At 41.3% G+C, this 25104-nt stretch overlaps 1 protein-coding gene across 1 annotated transcript in view; it reads right to left on the reverse strand.

Annotated features, from left to right (window-relative positions):
- The window catches only part of TRIM14 (tripartite motif containing 14), a 119177-nt gene that overhangs the window by 12311 nt on the left and 81762 nt on the right, over window positions 1-25104 (reverse strand). The window contains exons 3-4 of the mRNA XM_073549652.1: window positions 24350-24583; window positions 17577-17739 (exon numbers count right to left, since the gene is read on the reverse strand). Of these exons, the coding sequence (XP_073405753.1) occupies window positions 17577-17739; window positions 24350-24583 (397 nt within the window). The remainder of the gene's footprint in view (window positions 1-17576; window positions 17740-24349; window positions 24584-25104) is intronic.

Here is a 25104-nt window from a genome sequence, read left to right on the forward strand (position 1 = left end):
CTCATCAATGCCCTGGTCCAAAAGACTAAAGTGACAGTGCACAAAGGTTTTGTCCAATTTGGACCACATGTAAGCATATCATGATGTACTCAAAGCAAATAGGCCTAAAATTAGATAACTTACATGTGGATGAAAATTGACCCCCGCCTGCAGCCTCAACGTGCATTTTGCCGTTTTTCGTTAGGAAAAAGCTAACATGAAATGCGCGTTGGGGATCCACGCTGTAATACTCAGGTCATATGCCCGCTCCTAATTAACCTCTCTTTTCTATATTGTTTTCATTGTCTTCATTGTTGCCCTATTATGATGCTGTGGCGATTATTGACAGGCTACAGTGGTCACGGAACCATACACATGCACTTTGTATTAACTGTTATCCCCTGCAGCTAGCACGGCTTTAACTGTCTGGGTAACTCTATTGTGAACCATTCAGGCATGTTCATGTCGATATTTTCATATTGCCATATATAGTGCAAGTGTCTTGAATTGGGTTATTCCACAACTTGGGAGCAACTTTGCTCTATATCTTAAATTTTCATTGCCTTTTGGGTTTCTACCATACACATGGGGGATACTTTATGAAACCTTGCTTTTTACTATGGAGACATATATATATTTTTCTAGCCTGTGGACCTGTTAGCATATACTTATTTGTAAGCTCACATAGGCGTCTATATGTTGTAGCTTTTCACCACTGGCACTACTACAGGCTATATTTATTCATATGACTCTCTGTGAGCTTAAAGAAACTTATCTTGGATGTTTTTAGGACACATTAACCAGTTGTTTGCAGACATTGGAATGTATCTTCTTTTAATACAATTTTTATTCATGAAGTGTCACAATAGTTTGTTAATTTTATGGTATTTAGCTTCTTGCATCGTTTCTGAAACATTATTTATGTAGAAGTGCCATTTTTTAGGCCATACTATTTTGATTCATCATTGTAATCAGTGTAACTGCGCTGACCTGACACTGTATGTAGGTTACTGTACACAATTCAGCTGAAAGGTTCCCTTTAAACACCACTGTCAGAGATTTTAAGAAGTCGCAATTGAATGAGGCCAAAACATCTGGAATCGCTAGACTCTGTCCACAAAGCTGAAAACAAAAAAAGTAGTATAAAATAAACTGAAAAAAAATGTGCAAATAGAATAATGTATTGGATGCAAACAAAAAAAGATGCAAAACACACAAAACTAGACAAAGAAAATAGACAAAAAGGCATCAATCAATTGGGGTTTATATAGTCTGTGATGGGAAAACTTTGTAGTGGGAATAGTTGAAACTGAGTAAAAATGCCTCTTCATGAATCAGGAAGGCCAGAAAGACGAGTAGTGTGCATCTTGTGTGTGCACCTAGCCATAAACCCTACTCTAGTCCCTGCTGGTGTAAGATTTGCAGCGTACTAAAAGCCGCTGCTCATCATGAACTTGATGAGCTGTGATCACTACCCTCCCGTCCCAAGACACTTCCACCCACTTTGTCGAAGCTGGGCAAAAATAGCGTGAGAATGCTGAAAGTCGCAAAAGTTTAGCACATCCTCAAGTTGTGCCAAAATTGTGTGACTTTTGGAAGTTTTTACTGGTAAGCAAACACTATCTGTTCACAGTTTTGTTCTATGGTGCTATGTGTGGCACAAATTTCCATCATGAAAATGTCCATTTACAATTCTCTTGGGTGGCACTATATACAGTATATTGCAGTATTTATGTGGCATTGTACTCTCTATTATGCTCTATACTATGGTAATTATTTTAAAGGACAACTGTACCTTTAGTTTATTTTACCAAATGTGTTGGGACATGATTGTTTGACCACCTCAGGGGATATATATTTTTTTACTTAAATACTTGTATTTTCATCTAAAATCATTCATGCATTTGGGTTTCCTTAACCCCATAGCGACCGCCAATACATCTTTTTAATGACCTGCAATATAAGAGACTAGCATGCCCTGATGGGTGACAATCCAGCAGCTGTCGGCTGTACACTATTAGCTGACAACTTGCTGCATCAGCCACGATCAGTGTTAGTACCGACTATAGCCGTTTAACCCCTTAAATGCTGCTGTCAATAATGACTTCAGCATCTAGATGGTTAACAGAGTGTGGGGGCTCCCTCTTTAACCCCATTGCACCCTGAGATCTTGATTGTGTGGTCCTGATGTTTGCCATGTCAATCCATGGCCAAATACCGGCCTTAGGCTGCTTTCACACATCCGGCTTTTTGTTTTCAAATATTTTTATTAGGTATTTTAGCAAAATTTACAAACATGCTCTTTGTTTATGTAGTAATTCGCATTGGTAAGTAGGGAAAGGGGGGAAGGAAAGGGATAGGAGTAGGGAAGGGAAAGAAAGTAGTTTTGATAGTAACATAGACAGAGCTGTACATATTTTTATATCTACTACAAAAAAATTTATCTGTCTTAGTAAGATAATCTTCTTTGAATTTCCATGTTCAAACTATGTACATCGAAAATAGCTAGAAAGCTACTTTTAGTTTAAGAGTAAGAAAAAAAACTTATTAACAAGAAAAGTCTTAGCTAAACTAAACTAAATCTTGGTATTTAGTGTTCCATATGCTCCATTTATTGTCATATTTATGCAAGCATCCATTTGTTATTGAGAATTTTAGGTCTAAGGTATTATGCGTCTTTAGTCTATCCACAATGTCAGAAAATCTTGGTATGTCAGTTCTTCTCCAGAAGGAGGCTATCATATTTTTAGTTATCAGTAAAAGGTGTATTATAACTTTTTTAGTTGAGCAATGTACCTCTTCCAAGCCCAAGGAAAAAAAAACTGTTTGAGGGGAAAGTGTAAAGTTCTTGTCGAGAAGTTCACCAATATATATGGAAATCTTATTCCATAATTCTGTGAGAGCTGGGCAGGACCAGAAAATATGTTTCAAATCTCCCTTGAGCCCGCACCCCCTCCAACACAAAGGGGATGAATCTGTTTTGAAATGTGATATTCTAGAAGGAGTTAGGTACCATCTTGTTAATATTTTGTAGAATGATTCGTGAAGTAGTATTGATATGTTGGAAGAGTATGAGTCTCTTATTGCCTTTTCCCATTGACCTTTTGTTGCGCAGAATTGGAAGTCTTTCTCCCACTTGAACATATATTTGTTTTTTGTGAAGACGCCATCTTTATTGAGAGAGCGGCAAAGGAATTTAGTGCTCCAGAAAATTTTATGGTTTGGATTATTTAGAAGAAGGTGAACCACCTCTGTTTTCGGAGGGACCAAGCTGACAAATTTTTGTATATACTCCTTGATTATGCAATATTGCATAAAGTCTGAGAAGGGTAGGTTGAATTTGTTTCTAATCTCGGAAAAACTGAGTAATTTATCCATTACAAGAACGTCTCCCAACTTTCGAATGCCATTTTTTGACCATATTTCAGGCACAGTAAATCCGTAAATAGACGCGATCAGGGATATTGGGAAATTTTCTTTCAGTTTTGGCTTCTCAGCTTTGTTCGGTGAGGCCAAATGATCCCAAGCTTGGGTAATCGCCAGAAAAATTGGGTGATTTAGTCTATATCTTTTTATATGGAATATATGATTGAGGAGAAGATTTTTGAGTGGGTTTGAGGGACTATGGTCTCTCTCTAGCATCCTCCAAGATGGTTCGGCAGTCTCACTCATCCAATATTGGCTTTGTTTGATAAGAGTGGCGTGGTAGTAAGTTAGAATGTTTGGAATCCCCATTCCTCCGTTATATTTATGTTTATAGAGAATTGTTCTGTCTACTCTAGCTCTCTTCTCTCCCCAGACAAAGGAGAAGATTTTTTTGTTGCAGCTATTAAAGAATGTTATTGGAAAGGAAAGAGGGAGAGCCCTAAAAATGTATAAAAGTTTCGGGAGTATCACTGTTTTTATTGCTAGCACTCTGCCCACCCACGACAGGCCTATGTTTTTCCAGGGTTGGAGGTCATTTGTGATAGTGGCTAGAAAAGTCTCGCAATTTGCTTTAACTGTATTGCGTAATGTTTTTTTGAACACAATCCCCAGGTGTGATATTTGGTCCTCCTCCCAACCAAACTCTGAAACATTTTTAATAGAGTTTATTGTAGTATCTGAAAGATAGAATTGCAAGATTTTCGATTTACTATTGTTAATTTTAAAGTTTGATATTTGTGAAAATTCCTCTATTATCTCGAGCAGTGTTGCAATGGATTGTGTCGGGTTTGTGAGTGAGAGCAGCATATCGTCTGCAAACAGGCTTATTTTGAATTGTTTAGATGGAGTGTTGATCCCTGTGATTTTTTCGTTTATGCGAATTGCTTCAGCTAAAGGTTCTATCGCCAAGGCGAACAGCAGTGGCGAGAGGGGGCACCCTTGTCTTGTCCCATTATTTATATAAAATGATTTGGATAAGTTGTTATTTATGTAAATTTTGGCGCTTGGTTGGGAGTATAGGTTGAACACCAATTCTATCCATTTGTTGTTGAAACCAAAATTTAGGAGAACAGTTTTTAGGTATGACCAATTGACCCTATCGAACGCCTTTTCGGCATCAAGTGTTAGGAGTATTGAAGGAATTCGGGTAGAGTTAATTCTGTTAATAATGTTGACAAGTCTCCTAGTACTATCAGAAGTTTGTCTGCCTTCAATGAAGCCTGATTGATCATCATTGATTAGTTTTGGTAGTATTCCCTTTAGTCTTGTAGCCAGCATTTTGGAAAAAAATTTTATATCTGAATTTATCAGGGAAATTGGGCGAAAATTTTTCACTTCTTCTAGGTTATTTAATGTCTTGGGTATCACAATGAGAATTGCCTCCAACATCTCCCCCGGAAAAGAGCCACCCTCCGAAACTTGATTGAAAATTTTAGCCATATACGGGACGAGTACGTCTGCAAAGTTTTTGAAGTATTCATTTGTTAGTCCATCTGGGCCCGGTGATTTTTGTAGTTTTAGTGAGTTTACCGTTTCTATAATTTCTGAAATTGGTATAGGTGAGTTAAGTTGTGATAGGTCTGGAGGGTCGATTTTAGGAAGTTGTAGTTTCTTAATAAACTCATTTATTTTTTGGGGGTCTGGTTGAGGAGTTACGTTCTTTAGGTTATATAGTTTCCCATAGTAAGATGCGAATTCCTCTACAATATCGGTTGGGTGATGTTTTATATCTCCGGCTGCATTTTTTATTTTGTATATTCTGCTACGGATTCTCTCACTCTTCAGTTTGGACATCATGAATCTCGTTGGCTTGTTCGTTTCAGAGTATACTTTAAATTTTGATATTTTAACGATTTTATCAAAGTCGTCAAGAATAGCCCTATTTAATTCTTGTCTCAAGTTAAGTATTTCCCTGTAAATTTGCTGAGATTTTATGTTAGTCTTAGAGAGATCATTTTCCTTTGAATTTATTTGTTTTTGTATAGTTTTAATTTTTTCTCTTTTTTTTGCATTATGTCTTGCTGTAATTTGGATCAGTTTCCACATCCGGCTTTTTGAATCCGGCACGATGCGGCGAAATTTGGAACAACCGGATCCGGTTTTGTCCCATAGAGTTGTATTGTCGCCGCACCGTGCCGGACGGGTATGCGGCGCATCCGGTTTTTGCCGGATACGGCAAGAAGTAGCCGTCCGGCGTCTGCAAAAAACGTTCGCTGCAACGTTTTTTGACAGCGCCAGACCGGTTTTTCTCACAGTGCATGCGCGAACACTGTGAGTCTTGCGCTGCTCTTTTAAATGTGGGTGCCACCGTATCCGGCCACACAGGCATCCGGTGTCTCCGGCACATCCCGGATCCGCCCCTACGGCTTTTCGCCGCATGGCGCCGGAGACACAAAGCCGGATGTGTGAAAGAAGCCTTAAGGCCCTTTTACATTTAGCGATGCACCAGCGATCCAACCAGCGATCCGACCCGGTCAGGATCGCTGGTGCATCGCTGAATGATCGCTAGTGAGCTTTCATACAGAAAGATCTCACAGCGATGCAGCAGCGACGCAGCGCACGATACTCACCTTTCACACACAGCGATCCTGCGTCCTCCCGCCCGCCTCCACGCGTCGCTGGACGTCACAGCAGGAAGTCTCAGCAGGAAGCGCCCGACGAGAAATGGAGCCGGACATTCTGGCGCGATCAGCGATGGACAGCAGGGGAGCCGGTCGCTGGTAAGTATCAGACATAGTGATATCGCTAGCAATATCGCTATAACGTCACAAAACCAGTGACGTTTTAGCGATATTGCTAGCGATATTGCTTAGTGTAAAACCCCCTTTAGAGTCTGTCGGCATCAGTGGCCTGTTCAGAAGTTATCAGCTTTCAGATGGTAAAAATAACCCATAAATGTAGGCTTTACCAAGAGATTAGCCAGAGGTAAGTGTTCATACTGGGCAGTTAGGTCAGGGACCCATCCGATTCATGAGATTACCTTGACGTTGGTGAATGGGCTCACATTTTTTGGCCAAATTTTGTGCTAAGCATCTCATGTGTTTTTTCCTAAATTTCAAAAGCCATTACGCTATTCACACTTCATGTATTTCACATTGACACGCCTTAATGCAACTGAGCACAACCATTTCCTTATTTTGATATGTCGGCTGTTTTTTAGTATGCACTTGTTCAGACTAGTTCTTGATGTGCCGGTCAGTTTTCTGTTTTTTTTCAATCCTGTTATGCCACATTGCATTAATTCCTGAAAATCACCTGAAGGGTTAATAAACTACCTGAAAGCAATTTTGATTACATTGAGGGGTGCTCTTTTTCAAAATGGTATCACTTTTGGGGGTTTCCAATATATAGGACCCCCAAAGTCACTTCAAAAGATGAATAGGACCCTAAGAAAATAGGTTTTGTAAATTTCATTGATAAAATGAAAAATGACTTCTTCTTGGGGAGAAGCTCAGGGCGAAATGTGTATCTTAGTGAGGGGGTTGACCGTGCTACCAACCATTACCACCTCTGTAGTCCTAGAGTCAAGGTATTGTAACCTTTTATTGATCAAGCTGCACTATACTTATGTATGTTGTCGGCGGGGCTTACTTTGTCCTCTCTCTGTATCTATAAAAGGAACTTTTGTTAAGAGATGCTAAAGGCACTCACTCACTTTATTTACCCTTTCTTCTTTGCCCTCCGGGCTAGACTATTGTTCTACACCTTATTTTATAGTGCCCTTGACCTAGCACAGTTTTTTCCATTATGATTTATTTTGGAACCCGTACCTTCTATTCTTATTGTGCATTTCAGGACATCCATTAAATTTAAGGGCCTTATAAGCGTGTTTGTCATTTATTTCATATTATTTCATTGGTTGGATAGTGATGGAGTTCCCCCTACTGGGTATTTTGTGTATGACTGATCTGTGTCTTTTAATATTTTCTATTTTACATGTTATATTCAATAAAACATTAAGTTTTATCTATGGATCTCTTCGTTGGGCCAACTGCTTTACAATAGTTTGGCTATTTGTTGTTCAGGATTTCCATAGTGTTGCACAGGTGAGAGAATTCCTGATGCCTTGATGACTCTTCTATCACTTGTACAATACTAAGGAAATCCTGAAAACAATACATGTTGGGGACTGGGAGGACTGGAATTTGGGAAACATTGCATTAGACAATAATAAAGAGCTCACAGATGGATTCTCCGATAACCCATTCTGCAGCCAGTAATAGCGCCACATCAAGGCTGTAGAAGGAAAGTGACCTGTCAATGGTCTCATCCACTGTAAAATCACTGTGTGTGGAATAATGATGGACAGGTCTACTCTGGTCACATGTCTATCATCATTATCTGCCATTTTGGGATGCAGGAGAGCTGTGCAGTCTGTGAGAAAGGATTTAATGCCAACAGGAGGAGAATCTGTGATACTTTTCTTGAAGAAAAATGGCCAACCTCTTTTTATTTTAAAAAGTGATATCTATTCATTGGCTGAACTGCTGGACTGGTGAATCTAGGCCTAGTGTGTGAAATTTGCTTTGCCTGTGCCGTGAAGAGGTGGGGTTAGTACCTATGTGTTAGGGCTTGTACCCCTGAAACTTTTAGACGATGAAAACACCCCTAGATATTAATGAACTTCTATTTATCCATGGCAGATTTATGCCACTTTAGCTCTAATTTTTATTCTGCTATTTGGAGCAGGAAAACTGTTTTGGACTTTTGCTTCATGGTGATTTTTATCTTCCTCTGGAACCAAAGTGCATGATATTCAGCTTAATTGAGGTACTTTTTCATCCTTAAAAGTATACTAAGCTATAACTTTATGCTACCATAAGATGTATTCAGAGCAACCAATTTATTATAGTTTCTCCAGCAAGCAATCCTCTCTATAGTGCCATGAAAAAGTATTCATACCCCATGAACTTTTCCACATTTTTTCACGGTACACCTATAAACTTAAATGGATTTTATTGGCATTTTATGCAATATACAGCATAAAAGCACAATTCTCCAATTGTTTTTTTTTTTACAGTAAAAATTACCTGGCAATATAATTCTACAGGTCTGACAATTACAAAGATACCATACATGCATAGCTTTTGTTTTATTTAAGTGCTGGAAAAAATTCAGAAAGTTGTAGGTTCTCTGTGTGCACTGATAACAACACGGAATCTGGATAAATTACACTTTGCCCCTTAGGCCGGGGTCACACTAACCGGCGCAAAATACGGTCCGTAGTTTACGACGTAATAAGGATGAATGACCCCTAAATAGTGCTCCGTAGGTCATCCGTAAGCAAGGTGCGGTCGCGTATTTTGCGCATGTGAGCATCCGTATGTAATCCGTATGGCATCCGTGTGCAATCCGTATGGCGAGATTTTCTCGCAGCCTTGCAAAATGGACATTTAACGGTTTTGAGGCCTGCTAACTATTTTAATCATTAGCCTGCATTCTATTTATTGGCTCAGGAACAGGTGGCAGCCTCCATTCTGTCCATTTGTCACCTTGCCTTCACTAGGTGTGTTGGTGTTGTATGTGCAACATGGCAAACACTCTGACTTTCAACACAACTGAGCAGGTTCTCTTCAACTGGCTTTTGTCACGCCGCTTTGGCCAACCATACCCAGTGATAGTGGATCCGCGGAGGAGGAGACGCATGTGGGTACATCCACTTTTAAGGCAACGACTCACAAGAGTTAATTTTCACCTCCTCTATTCTTCTCTGCGGGAGCATCCTGTCAAATTCTACCAATACTGTCGCATGAGCCTTGCAACATTTGATCGACTCTTGGAGACAGTGCGCCCTGGAATAACCTTTCAGGATACAAGGATGCGCAAAGCTATATCTGCAGAGGAGCGACTTCTACTCACAATACGGTATGTACTACACAACCACATTCTCTATGTTCATGATGTGTTGGGCAAAGTTTGAATTTTTGCCTTCTTGGAGTAAGTTTTAGGCCCTCATCTTAGTCCACATATGTTTCAACTTACAGACCCGAATGTTATGTGGAATATGTACTGAATATCACTTACTCATTGTGCAAAGCAAGATGTGTGTGTTATTTGCTCTGAAATCTTACCAAGCTTGGTATGTATGTACCTGTTTTTTTGGGTAATTTGTGCATTCAACAATCATCCTTTTCTGTTGTTCTTCAGCTTCCTGGCCACTGGCCTGTCTTATGCTGCCCTCCACCATGAGTTTCTGACTGGAAGATCAACCATATCTGGCATAGTCAGGTCAACATGTATTGAAATATGGACAAGACTATATCAAGTCGTCATGCCCGAGGCCAGGATGGAAGACTGGTTGAGGATATCAAGGGACTTTGAGGAAGAATGCCAGTTTCCAAATTGTATTGGGGCCCTTGATGGCAAACATATCCGGGTGCGTAAGCCGCCGAACTCTGGCTCCCAATTCTTCAATTATAAACAATACTTTTCTGTTGTATTGTTGGCTGTGGCCGACCCTCAATACAAGTTTATAATTGTTGACATTGGGGCCTATGGAAGGACGGGAGACTCTAGAGTCTTCAATGCTTCCATTATGGCTCGGCGGCTATGCACCAGCAAGTTGGATCTACCACCACCATGCCAGCTACCAGGCTCCACTCAAGAATGTGTCCCTTATGTCCTTGTAGCAGATGAGGCCTTTCAGTTAACACGCAATGTCATAAGGCCATATCCCCGGCGCAACCTTCACCACAGGCGCAGGATATTTAACTTGCGCCTATCACGTGCTCGGCGACTGGTGGAGTGTTCCTTTGGCATTCTTTGTGCCAAATGGTGGGTACTCCAGTCTGCCATTCAGCTGAGTGAACAAAATGTTAATGAAGTAGTGAAAGCCTGTGTGGTTCTTCATAACTTCACGAGGATACATGATTGTTCCTCCTCTGCTGGTGTTGTGCGTAGGCCGGACAATGTGCGTAGGGTGAGACCACCTATCAACCATCAACGTACACCGATCTCTGGCCTCAAAGTGCGTGATCTTTTCACTAATTACTTTATGGCACCTCAGGGGGAACCTTCTTGGCAAGAGCATGCTGGATCTATGTTGGCAATGTTGGTTTGATGTGTGTCAAAATATATATATTTCTACCCCTTCTGAATCTATGACTGTTGAATTGATTTGGTAAGCGTATTTTGATAGGGGTTTGGACAATTAAGACAGAGACTAAAGTGTAGTTGCCAAATTTTTACTTTTGTTTTGTTTGTTTTTTTTAGTTTGTAAGGCAAACATATTCTTGCCCTATGAAAAACTTGGGCAATGGCCCAAATTGGCCTTTTGGCATATTTCAACATTGTTGTTAAAACAAAATTACAAACATATCCTACAACATACATAGTGCAATAACAACATTGCAACTTTACACATTTGTAATCCAAAGTAAAAAAGAGGAGTTAGCCATCATCAAAATGAGCTACACAAGATAATACTAACATTTATTCTGAAGGTTTTCAAATCATATTAATAAGCCACCATGACAGGCAAGGCTACCTTACGCGTTTCTGACACATACAGTTGTGGCCAAAACTATTGACACCCTTCAATTCTGTCAGATAATACTCAGTTTCTTCCTGAAAATGATTGCAAACACAAATTCTTTGGTATCATTATCTTCATTTAATTTGTCTTAAATGAAAAAACACAAAAAGAATTGTCCTAAAGCCAAATTGGATATAATTCCACACCAAACATACAAAAGAGGGTGGACAAAAGTATTGGCACTGTTTGAAAAATCATGTGATGCTTCTCTAATTTGTGTAATTAACAGCACCTGATACTTACCTGTGGCACCTAACAGGTGTTGGCAATAAGTAAATCACACTTCAGCCAGTTGACATGGATTAAAGTTGACTCAACCTCTGTCCTGTGTCCTACTGTGTACCACATTGAGCATGGAGAAAAGAAAGAAGACCAAAGAACTGTCTGAGGACTTGAGAAACCAAATTGTGAGGAAGCATGAGCAATCTCAAGGCTACAAGTCCATCTCCAAAGACCTGAATGTTCCTGTGTCTACCGTGCGCAGTGTCATCAAGAAGTTTAAAGCCCATGGCACTGTGGCTAACCTCCCTAGATGTGGACGGAAAAGAAAAATTGACAAGAGATTTCAACTCAAGATTGTGCGGATGTTGGATAAAGAACCTCAACTAGCATCCAAACAAGTTCAAGCTGCCCTGCAGTCCGAGGGTACAACAGTGTCAACCCGTACTATCCGTTGGCGTCTGAATGAAAAGGGACTGTATGGTAGGAGACCCAGGAAGACCCAACTTCTTACCCCGAGACATAAAAAAGCCAGGCTGGAGTTTGCCAAAACTTACCTGAAAAAGCCTAAACCATTTTGGAAGAATGTTCTCTGGTCAGATGAGACAAAAGTAGAGCTTTTTGAGCAAAGGCATCAACATAGAGTTTACAGGAGAAAAAAAGAGGCATTCAAAGAAAAGAACACGGTCCCTACAGTCAAACATGGCAGAGGTTCCCTGATGTTTTGGGGTTGTTTTGCTGTCTCTGGCACTGGACTACTTGACCGTGTGCATTGCATTATGAAGTCTGAAGACTACCAACAAATTTTGCAGCATAATGTAGGGCCCACTGTGAGAAAGCTGGGTCTCCCTCAGAGGTCATGGGTCTTCCAGCAGGACAATGACCCAAAACACACTTCAAAAAGCACTACAAAATGGTTTGAGAGAAAGCACTGGAGACTTCTAAGGTGGCCAGCAATGAGTCCAGACCTGAATCCCATAGAACACCTGTGGAGAGATCTAAAAATGGCAGTTTGGAGAAGGCACCCTTCAAATATCAGGGACCTGGAGCAGTTTGCCAAAGAAAAATGGTCTAAAATTCCAGCAGAGCATTGTAAGAAACTCATTGATGGTTACCGGAAGCGGTTGGTCGCAGTTATTGTGGCTAAAGGTTGTGCAACCAAGTATTAGGCTGAGGGTGCCAATACTTTTGTCTGGCCCATTTTTGGAGTTGTGTGTGAAATGATCAATGTTTTGCTTTTTCCTTCATTCTCTTTTGTGTTTTTTCATTTAAGACAAATTAAATGAAGATAATAATACCAAAGAATTTGTGTTTGCAATCATTTTCAGGAAGAAACTGAGTATTATCTGACAGAATTGCAGGGGTGTCAATACTTTTGGCCACAACGGTATTACATGTCTGTAATAAACACAATATTTCACCTCACTATACTGGGAAAGTCAAAGGATCAAATTAGAAGACTGACTTGATAATACATAGAGAGAGCGTGATGGTCTTGAGGCTGTTTGCCTTGATTTTGGAATATAGTTAGCTGGCCTAAATTTGACTAAGTGAATATGGACAGCACGCCTTTTCTATGCATTATCAAGTGAGTACTCTATTTTGATCCTTTGACTTTGCCAGTATAGCACCGCATAAGGTAGCCTTGCCTGTCATGGTGTCTTAATCATATGATTTGAAAACCGTCATAAGAAATGTTAGTATTATCTGTTTTAGCTCATTTTGATGATGGAGAAAACCTCTTTTTTACTTTGGCTTGGGATTTTGACCACCAGTTCAAACACACTGGACATCTTCTCCCATCAGACCGCTTAAGAACACTCGTACAGTATGGGTTTACAATTTCCATGTTTTTAGCCAATTATAAATTGTGGAATGTTGGGAAGGAGAAGGCGGAGGAGCAGCCTGTGGTTGCTGCTGACTACTTTGAGCAACATCGCCCTGTGTGGGTGCATACTGTTGCCCATGCTGTTGGTACTGACCTTCCTCCTGTGCTTGTTGGGGGTAGTGGCCATAGTAATACTGCTGAGGGGCATCTTGTTGTGGCGGGTAGGCCCGTGTCTCATACCCACCAATATAGCCATGTCGTCCCCAACCAGGTTGGGACCAGCCTCCAACACTGGGTGGGAAAAAGTGGCCATATTGGTGGGGTTGGCTATAGCCATAAATCTGTTGCTGCTGTTGGGAAGGTTGTGTAGGGGGAGGAAGGGGGTGAGGTGTAGGCCCATGTATTAGAGGATATTCAGACCCTGCTTGAGCAAGCATCTGTGTGGGTGGTGTCATGCGCATCAGATTTCTGGGGGAAAGCTGCCACCTCTCCAGATATTCCAAAAGCTCATATGGGGTATTGGGGGGGGTGCTTGCATCAAGCAGGATCTGAAAACATCCCCTAATACGGAGCCTGACCTCACGGGAAAGGGCACGAAGATAAAGGGTCAGGCTATGTGAGTAGGCCTCCTCCCCATCATCTGTAGTGACTCGAGATAAATAATTTAGGACCCCTGTGTCCATATTGGTCCTGTTCTCTTGAACAGCGACCTGGCGCCTTCTTCGGCCTCGCCGGGATGTAATAGCAGCCTGTGGGGATCCCCGGATCTGGGCAGTTGGGCTGCTGCTCAAGTTGCCCTGCTCTTCCAGGATTGGTGATGGGGCAGCAGCAGACCGTCCTGGTGGTGTGGTTTGTTGGGCAGCCAATGGGTTCTCCTGTGATGACTCATCTTCACCCATGCTTCTTGTAGGGGGAGAAGATGGGCCAGCCTCCTCATCCCCTACAGGATCAATTATGAACTCTGTCTCTGAGTCTGTTCCTCGATCCGTAAGGTTGGATTGAGTTCTGTTACGAAATAGAACAGAGGCAAAAATACATCAATATTTTTGGCCCTGTAAAGTATTGGTGTAATGTGGTGTGAGGTATGTACTTACGGTCTCAGATCCAGAATTGGGGCGAGGAAGGAGAGGTGGTCATAATACACATATTTGCGTTTCACGTAGCCCGCATCCCCACTCCTGGACCGCTGCTGACGTTCCCGGCGGTATTGGTCCCGGATGCTTCGCCAGCGTTTCATCACATCTTCCACTGCAATGTGACAGGAAATATTATCAATTTCACATATTTGATTGGTCACATTTGCAACCAGTAGTCTAGGCATGTGACCTTCGGGGTGTGCTTTGTAGCCAGGCTGGCATATCTAATTGGCCCATCCAGGCCAGATACACAGGGTCAGAATAGTTTATGTATCAAGTAACTACACTTAATAACTTGGTTGGCTAAGAGGAAGAGGAGCTTGTGGCCTGGGCAAAATTATGGCAGTGTGAAACTATGTGTCACATCAAAATCTACCCGCCTCATGAGGCAAAAAGGAGAAGGACAGGATGGGGATAGGGGCAGAATCTGTAATCATTTTTGTTTGTGAGGTATTTTAAATAATTTTTGGGCCTTGTACTTACTCAGTTTCTGCTGCTCCTCACGTGGCCGATCACCAAAGTCATGGAACATCTGGCGACATATGCACCTCCATGACTCCTCCTTTCTTGCGTGGTTGGCATAATTGGCATCCCTTTGGTCCCAAAGTTCTGGCCGCTCCTGCACTAATACTATAAGCATCTCCACATTAAGGAAATATGGCGCCATGACGCTACTTTACTCCGTGGAGGCTGACTTCCTGGATGTCTGGAGTGCTTTTTTAGCTCATTTGCATGTCTAGGCTTCCTGATCATGGATTGGCCCATTTCCTGTCAGCAGCCAAAAGACCTGCGTATTTCTTGCAAGTGACACGTGTGGTCAGTGTGTAATCCGTATTTTTTGCGCACCCATAGACTTGCATTGGCGTATTACGGGCGTAGTACGCTGACAATCGCATCATGCTGCAGCCCGCGTCCGAGGCTCCGTCAGTGAATGATGGCACATCGCAAAAGTGCGCCGCTTTACGGCATGCATTGCGATGCGCCCGACAATGGGGCTGAATGGCAGCGTTAACGGACTGCGTTACACCGCATTATACCGCCTAATGGACTGCCTAAATGTAATGTGAACCCAGCCTAACTATCTTATTTTAAAAGCTAATTACTTGTGTAATTTACTTTTATTTATTCCTTACTATTCCCTCTCTATGCCACCGTTCTGTTATAATTTTTTTTCACTTCCGGTAACGTTCTATTTGAGTCTCCCAGCATGCATCAAACGGAACGTTGTTAAGGTTCTGGGACTGCAGCCAGTCTACCCTGATGCTTCTAGTGCCCTGAAACAGACAACATCGGAGAGCTGACCCTGCCATCACCCTGTTTCCACCACCCTAAAATGGGACATCATCAATGTTTTCTGTTTCAGCATGTGACAGAAACGAGACCCAGCTCATGCTCAGTAGAGCAGAGACCAACCCTTGAAACATGTTTCATTTCAGGGTGGTAAAAGAAGCAAGGGTGGTGACCGCAGTCCCAAACCTTTGATGATAATCTTGAGACTCTCTAGCGCATGCTGGGAAGTGAAAAAAAAAAATGTAAGCATACATTGGCGCAGATAGGAAATGGTAGGTAACTTTCAAATTATTTAAATTCCAAAGTTATTATTTTTTTTAAACAATTAGTTAGATATAGACTATCAGTTTTCAAGCAACCCCTTTAATGCATATACAGTTGTCTTGACAAAAAAAACCTAATTTAGAGAAAATTTTGTCCAATATGGCCCCTGTATTTCATGCAGACAATGAATCAAATACGTTCTTTGCTGAGATACCCTAAAGAAGAAAGGGTGTGAAAACCTACATAAAAGTAGACACACAAGGTTCCATCAAAATTAGCTTGAAAGATTTTCCCAGAGGGGTTTTTTGACCCTTTTCAAAAAAGCATGACATACTTATACAGTGCTCCCAAGGACTATTCATGTGCCTGAATCATGTTTCAGAGACTATTCAGGACTTAATGAAATTTGAGGTGGCCAGTGGCAACCTACATTTGGTCGTAAATACTTTATTTGATGAATGGTAATGATCACAGTGTATGCCCCATGTGCCATTTATAATACTGGTGTCTTCTGGAGAACTAGAATTCTAGTTAAAAAAAATGTTTTTGGAGCTCTAACCATCAGTCTAGCAGTTTGCTCCTATACATTTCGGAAGACTCGTATAGGATTTTCCATTTAATTTTAGAACTATAGTTTGTGATTGTGTGCATGGTAAAGCTCCATGAGAATGCCCCGTGACCTGCTCACTGCTGCCATGCTTCTGCTACTGTAAGGGTCTATCAGGACTATAGTCATGGCCAGAGACACTAAAGCATCAGTGTCAAGGCCTTCCCTCACAGAAAAGTACAATCCACCATTTGACGTACCTGCATCTCCAGGTTCGGGTCCCCCTGGGCACTTCCCAAGTGGCGATGGCCCCTCTCCAAGGCAACTCCCAATAACTGAGACACAGTCCATTGTAACTTAAACGGTTTCTTTACTGACAACTTCACACAATATATCCACAGTTGGCACATCATTGATAACACATCCGTCTTTACTTGCTTCCTCAGCTTTCCCTACTTTGCTGACACTTTGATACGGCACGTACCTGGACCGGACCGTCTTAGACTGCTTCCCAGCTTCTTCCTGGCCTAACCTTACCATGATGACAATTCCTTCTGCCTCTTTCGCCCCAGTCTCGAAATCATCCGCCACCTGGTTTAGTTGCTTCTGGAAAAGTATCTGACCCGTCTGTACTGCTCCCTGTGAAGCTTCAGCATCCTTCTGTTCCTCACTCCATCCGACTCCAGCCCTAAAAGCATCCGCCCAGGCTACGAGTCGTCACATCATCTCTACTGTTCTGGCTCACTGTACTGATGTCCAATAGCCGTGGATAACTTGGACTTTCGCTACTTAACGTTGCATGGCTGCCAATCCATCCTGGGCCTATTGCCCATGTGGACACTTCAGGCACCCTGGCCCCGTCTGAACTAACTTCCTTCTAACCTAGCCTTAATTCCCGGCAGCCCCTCCTACACCTAACCCTATCCTACTAAGAGCACTATATACTAAAGTTCCCCCGTCTAGAGTCCAAAGGGTGCACTACACTTTCCCTATCTAAAACATAGCATTATACGATGGAACACAACATATTTACAGGAAATGGTAACACATATAATAGTGTGGCAATACCATTGATTCCGGGTGGTAATACATGACGAGTCGACATGTAGCAGTACCACCGGATTACTATAATCAAAACATTAAGAACACTAAAGGAGGCAGAGCAATGAAATAGTATTATTCCACCCCCTTACACTACCATTCAGAAAGTGTGAGAAACCTCACAGAAGAGGACCAGCATACATTACATAAGGAAATAAGGAGACAAAAAATCCATGATAAAAATCTAAAATATGGTCTAAATCAGGAATGGTTTTCACAGAAGAGGTGTTTGTTTTAAGAAGTGATCCCTACCTTTTTGAAAGCGGATTGTAGGCGGCTCCTTGATTGAAGATTTGAGGTTTTCTATGAAGGCACTATAGTATTCCTCGATGTGCTCAAATCTGACAGGGACTGGATGCAGTTGCTCAGCCGGAACAGACTGACTCTTCATTTCTCTTTCAACTGAGGAGAAATCCTAAATGAAAGCATAGGCCATTTATATGATGGCTAACAGCGGAATAACACAGTCTGCTGCAAAACACCAGTAAGCTTTGTAGCCACATCATATATCAAGTTTGTCATCTTCATTCCCGATCATTACAGAGACAAAGATGATTTATTCAAAATAATTTAAAACAGAGAAGACACATTTTTTGATGACTATTTGTAAAAATCATAGGGTCCAATTCATTATTGCATTAGTCTCTGATTTTTGTCGATTTGTAGTGTTTTCCGTCATATCATCTTTACAACTGCACCTTTTTCTAAGCCTATTTTATACGTGTTCATTTGTTTGTTATTAATTCACCACTGTGGGTGGATTTTAAGAGTTTCAGATGTTTTTGGTTTATTCATCATTTGTGACTTTTCAAAAAGACACAGTTGTCGCAAATGTACTCCACCCCCTGAATGGAGCGATTTTAAATTAGTCAGATATTTTTGTGCAGTTTTCCAAAACGTGTGACTTTTTGTCCTAAAAAGTAACAAAAAAGGTAAAAGGCAAAATTAAAAAAAAACAATTTTTGACTTTGCGCAAAAATAGTGAACTGTGGCAGCCAATTTTAAGCATTTGGCTCAAAAAACAGCAATGAATGACAAAAAAAAAGTGATTAAAAAGAACCGCAATTAATCAGGATCTAAGTTTAGAAAGAATGGCAGTACAAAATGACATGATGTTAGAATACTGCATGCTGATTTTACATTTTGTATGGAACCTTAAAGGGGATGTCCAATTCATATTTTACTAGATGTCTTGGGTACATGATTTTGCAGTAATTATTATTATATACCTGTTCTATAGATAATGCAGGGTCTCCTCTCGCACTTGGAAGACAGCACAGGTCTATAGTTCTCAAACTGGCACTTAAAGGAAGGGCAATGACCATCGGCTTCCTGCTACACATAGCAAAGCAGCTTTTCTTTTGGCTGATATACAGGTGTATTCACATGTTCCTCAATCATCAGTTATTTTGTAAACTGGAGAGCTGTGCAGTCTGTGAAGAAACCTGCCCAACAACTTGACAGTGCTTCACAAAAGAGCCAATAACACCTCTATATTGGGAAGTACTTCAAAATCATGTCCCTAACACATTTGTTAGATAAAGTGTGCACACAAAATCTTTTTCAGGGGAATTCCGCTCCGTAAACCACCTGAAAAAGCTGAAAGAAAACACTAAAAAAAATATAACATATATATTTCAACATAAAAAACCACTCTGTGCATATGATCAAATGTTTGAGCATCTTTTAACCGCTTCAGGTTTCCGAAGATACCAAGTGGTTTAAGGAATTGACCATTCTTCATCAGTTTTCCATTTGGAAGACACTATACACTTTACACTACAAGCCAATGGGAGGGCTGAAAAGACACAAGGAAGATGCCCGAGCATCATTTTTAGGCCAGGGACACACTTACGAGAAACTCGCATGAGTCTCACGTCTCAATACCTAGCTCTGCCACCTGCACTCGGGACTGGAATGTGCGGCTGCATGTATTTCTATGCAGCTGAGCGCTCCGGTCCGAGTGCCGACGGCAGTGGCGGGTATTGAGACGCGAGACTCATCCAAGTTTCTCGCAAGTGTGACCCTGTTTTAGGCTTTTGCCAGTATCTTTTACCTCGGAAACTGGGAAGGAAAATGTCAGTAAAAAAAGACAGCACAAAAAACAAGGAAAAACACTGAAAGAAATTCTGGCAGACAAAAACATAGAAAAAACACTAAGGCAATTATCAAAAAAAAAAAACTATACTAAAGCATTTCCTGAAGCGTCTTCTTCTTGAAAAACCCAAGAGGTTGTGTCTCAAAAAGACATTGCTGCAAATATTGCAAAGCATTTTTTTTATTACATTTTTGATTGTGTATCCTTAAGATAAGCCATTAATATCACAACAGTGGGGTCAAACTCTTGGCATTCCTGGACGCCATTTCATTTGTAGCAGTAATGCAGGGAATTACAGCAATGTCCCACTTGTGATCTTTGACCACCACTGATTGCCATAATAAGGAGACTCTTAAAGGGAATCTGTCACCAGATTTATGCTTCTCAGTCTGAGGGCAGCAAAAAATAAAGACAGAAACCCTGATTCCAGTGGTGTATCACTTACTGGACACCCTGATGTAGTTTTCATAAAATCATTCAGGGATGAGCTCTATCTGCCCTACCTGCACACAGAAAACTGCCAATCATTCTTCAGAGTGGTGATAGATGGAGCTCATGAATATGCTCATTATTGAGAGTACTGACAGGGCTGCAGCAGATAAAGTCTTGTATCAAAGCCACAGTAAGAAATCCATTATGCAATAAAGCGCCAACATTATAGTACCTGTCACTACTTTTCTGCTGCTCATACCCGGTAACATATTCTCTTTAGCCCCTCCTGCTAGTGAAAATCTGACATAATATTTCATGCATAAGCCAATTTTAATCATTCCAAAATTGTGTTACAGTTCATTAATTTCTGACCAGTACCATACAATCTATTATACAAATCTATGGTGCTTATTGTTTGCAGTATTCAAAAATATCATGAATGGCATAAGATACACACAGATGCTTCTCACAAAATTAGAATATCATCAAAGAGTTAATTTATTTGATTTCTTCAATACAAAAAGTGAAACTATTATATAGAGTAATTACAGAGTGATCTATTTCAAGTCTTTATTTATGCTAATGTTGATGATTATGGCCTACAGTCAATGGAAACCCAAAAGTCATTATCTCAGTAAATTAGAATACTTTATGACACCAGCTTGAAAAACGATTTTGTTCAGTCAATGTACTCAATACTTGGTCGGGACTCCTTATGCATCAACTACTGCATCAAAGCGGTATGGCATGGAGGCAATCAGCCTGTCGCACTGCTGAGGTTTTATGGAAGCCCAGGTTGCTTTGATAGCAGCCTTCAGCTCATCTGCATTGTTGGGTCTGGTGTCTCTCATCTTCCTCTTGACAATACCCCATAGATTCTCTTCTGGGTTAAGGTAAGGTGAGTTTGCTGGCCAATCAAGCACAGTGATACTGTTGATTTTGAACCAGGTTTTGTTAATTTTGGCAGTGTGGACAGGTGCCAAGTCCTGCTGGAGAATGAAATTTCCATCTTCAAAAAGCTTGTCGGCAGAGGGAAGCATGAAGTGCTCTAAAATTTACTAGTAGACGCCTGCGCTGACTTTGGTCTTGATAAAACACAGTGGACCTACACCAGCAAAAGACATGGCTCCCCAAACCATCACTGATTGTGGAAACTTTACACTAGACCTCAAGCAGTTTGGATTGTGGCCTCTCCACTTTCCCTCCAGACTCTGGAACCTTGATTTCCAAATGAAATGAAAAATTTACTTTCATCTGAAAACAAAACCTTGGACCACTGTGCAACAGTCCAGTTCTTTTTCTCCTTTGCCCAGGTAAGACACGTCTATTGGTCATGAGTGGCTTCACACAAAGAATGTGACATTTGTAGCCCATGTCCTGGATACGGCTGTGTGTGGTGCCTGTTGAAACAATGACTCCAGCAGCAGTCCTCTCCTTGTGAGTCTCCCCCAAAATTTTGATTGGCCTTTTCTTAATAATCCTTTCAAGGCTGCTGTTTTCCAGGTTGCTTGTGCACCTTTTCCTACCACAATTTTTCCTTCCACTCTACTTTCCATTAATATGCTTGGATACAGCTTCTTTAGCAAAGAACTTTTGCGACTTACACTCCTTCCTTGTGGAGTGTGTCAATGACTGCCTTTTGACTGTGGATCCTGCTGAAACAGACTAAGGCTGGTTTCACATTTGCGTTTTTTAGCGCTGGAAAAAAACGCATATGTGCGCATGCGTTTTTTCCCCTATATTTAACATGGGTGCGCATACCTGCGCGCTTGTAAGCGCATGTATGCGATTTTCATGCGCTGCGTTTTTTTGGAGTGTGCGTTTGTATTTTCCAGACGCAGCATGTTGCATTTTTTGGCCCTGCAAAAAAGCGCATGCGCACATATGCGCACGTTTTGCGCTAAAAATGGCCATTATAGCCTATGGATGCGCATATGTGCGCACTGGCATGCTCATGTATGCGTTTTTTTGCATATGCGTTTTTTTTTTTTAACCATGGAATTTAGGGGTTTGGGTTAGAGTTAGGGTTAGTTAAGGGGGTTTAGGGTTAGGGTTAGGGTCAGGGTCAGGGTTAGGGTTGGGGTTTGGGTCAGGGTTAGGGTTAAGTATGGTTTGGTTAAGGGTTAGGGTCAGGGTTAGGGTCAGGATTAGGGTTAAGTATGGTTTTGTTAAGGGTTAGGGTCAGGGTTAGGGTTAGGGTTAGGGTCAGGGTTAGGGTTAGGGTCAGGGTTAGGGTTAAGTATGGTTTTGTTAAGGATTAGGGTCAGGGTTAGGGTCAGGATTAGGGTTAAGTATGGTTTTGTTAAGGGTTAGGGTCAGGGTTAGGGTTAGGGTTAGGGTCAGGGTTAGGGTTAGGGATAGGGTCAGGGTTAGGGTTAGGGTTAGGGTCAGGGTTAGGGTTAGGGTCAGGGTTAGGGTTAAGTATGGTTTTGTTAAGGGTTAGGGTCAGGGTTAGGGTCAGGATTAGGGTTAAGTATGGTTTTGTTAAGGGTTAGGGTCAGGGTTAGGGTTAGGGTTAGGGTCAGGGTTAGGGTCAGGATTAGGGTTAAGTATGGTTTGGTTAAGGGTTAGGGTCAGGGTTAGGGTTAGGGTCAGGGTTAGGGTTAGGGTTAGGGTCAGGGTTAGGGTTAGGGTTAGGGTCAGGGTTAGGGTTAGGGTTAGTTAGGGTTTAGGGTTTGGGTTAGGGTTAAGTATGATTTGGTTAAGGGTTAGGGTCAGGGTTAGGGTTAGGGTTAGGGTCAGGGTTAGAGTTAGGGTTAGGGTCAGGGTTAGGGTTAGTAAAGTCATGGTTTGGGTAGTGTGAGGGGCCACCTAAAAATGTTGGAAAAAAACGCAAACGCGGTAAAAACGCACTAAAAACGCATACAAACGCATAAAAACGCTGCGTTTTTTTCATGCATGCTCATAAAAATGCTTGAAAAAAACGCAGCAGTTGTATGCTTTTGTATGCGTTTTTTCAATGCGTTTTTTTGCGGGAAAAACGCGCTGCAAAAAAAAGCAAGTGTGAAACTAGCCTAAGGGACCCTTTTAAATGCTTAGGAAGCCTTTGCAGGTGTTTTTTTTTGTTAATTACTTTAATTTACTGAGATAATGACTTTTGGGTTTTCATTGGCTGTAAGCCATAATCATCAACATTAACAGAAATAAACACTTGAAATAGATCACTCTGTAATGCCTCTATATAATATATGAGTTTCACTTTTTGTATTGAACAACTGAAATAAATTAACTTTTGATGATATTCTAATTTTGTCAGAAGCATCTGTATATAATGGATGGATTAGACTGCACACATTGTGTTTTTCACTGCTGTCAGGCTTATTCATTTTTCAATAGTGAACATGCAACACCAAGCAGAAAAAAATCATGAAATTATGAAATTCATAGGATTATGATAATGATATGCAAATTCTGAAACAACTGAAACAAAGTTTTTAAAACATCACCGCTTATTATGTGGTAAGTAACAGCGCCACGGGCAGAAGTACATACACTACACACCTTCGCTGCTATCAGTGAGATTATTAATAGCTGTTTCAGGAATATTCTGCCATGTTAAATTAACTTGGGCAAATCATCGAGATGCACTGCTGGCAGCTCTCTCTGCAATTGCTGAGCATTGACGTCATAGATGTGCTTGATGGGAGACAAGCCCATAGACACTTCAGGCCATGGTAGTATGCTTAGGCAATGCAGGCTGCACTCAGTAGCATGAGCAACATACGGTCTGATTTTGTGTAGAAAAATGTCTCCTGGGACACTTGGGAGAAGTGGCCTTACTACTGATTCCACAACCTAATCAATGTATTGCCAGCCTTGTAGGGAACCTGGACTACAATGGCCTGCATTATCTAAGGACTTGTCTACCATCTTGTACATGTGAGGTTTAATTTGTCAGCAATTACAGATGGAGCTGCCAGCAGTGCATCTTGATGATTTGTGCATTCAGTGTAGCAAAATATTCCCCAGACAACCATTAATAGCATCAATGATAGTATAGCAAGGCGTGTAAGTACATGTGTTTCTGTGTGCACCTCTCATATTCGATACGGAATAAATGAAAATGTTTTGAAATTTTTGTTTCCATTTTTTTATCATTTACACACCATTAACGCTTCTACCTATGATTTTCACAATTCCACAACTATTCCTTCTTAGTTTTACAGTTTCAATGTTGAGTGGTGCATATCCGAAAGTGTCCACAGTGTAGAGGGGTGCAGGCGTCCACCATCGCAAAATAATTGCATACCGCAGAGAGGTGTTGCAGTCTATGGCAGCAGTTTGTTGTGCTTTCTTATGCAATGAAATATTTGGTATGCAGATGCATAGTGGCCAAACAGTGGACAAAAAAGTGCTACCATTGGGTGAGTGGGGGGCAGCATTAAAATTTACTGAACTTTTCCTGGCGCATATGTGTGGCTTAGTGTGCAGAAGCAGTGCGGTGTTAGCCTACATTTTACTTTCCATAGTTGTGGTTTAAGCAAAGCCATATTACCTGAAGTAGTTGTACAGCGTCAGTTTGATGATGTATTCTTCTAATATGATCTTTAAATTTGTCGATCTCACTTATCTGGGCATGGCATGATTCTGTCTGACCATCATACGCCCACAATGCCAACTTTGCCTTATCTTCAATAAATTTCTTTGCTGATTTTTCCTCCTCATCCAGGAGCAGTCGTAGCTCGGTAAATTTCACTGTCAGCATATCTTTGCTTGCCAAAGTGTGGGCCTAGAAGCACAGATGGGAGTGTCACGAAAGTGTCAGGTATCAAAAGGAAGCATATAATGTTTCATTCACAGCAGAGGTTGGAGCTTTGTTAAGCTTTTCAGCTGACTTGTGCTGATAAGGCTACCTAAAAAAAAATCCTTCACTGCCTGTTGAGTACACCAGACAAGTCGACAATGTCATGTCTGGCAGTGACAGCAAGGTGCCGTGTGGGAGAAACCGCGAACGACATTATTTCAGTATTTTCTTTTCATGTAAATTAAATGGTTCTCATTCTAAGGACTTGCACTGATGTTCTTTTCACAGATCAGAGAATTTCCTAGCCAAATAGTTTAAATCTAACGCATTATAGTTTGCCATAATGAAAGAAGACCCCTCTATTGTAGTGCCTATGGATAGAAGTCTAGTGATGAGTCGGCCCTACCAGGCTGGACACCCTCTTTCCAAGGGAGCCATAGCAGCCAAGTGGCTAGTCCGATAAACTCCTATACAAAGGGCTTATCTGCAGTCTTGGGAAGAGTCGT

The sequence above is a fragment of the Dendrobates tinctorius genome, unplaced genomic scaffold (assembly GCF_039654945.1).
Source record: "Dendrobates tinctorius isolate UK_male_01 unplaced genomic scaffold, ASM3965494v1 ptg000160l, whole genome shotgun sequence".
NCBI classification, from domain to species: Eukaryota; Metazoa; Chordata; class Amphibia; order Anura; family Dendrobatidae; genus Dendrobates; species Dendrobates tinctorius.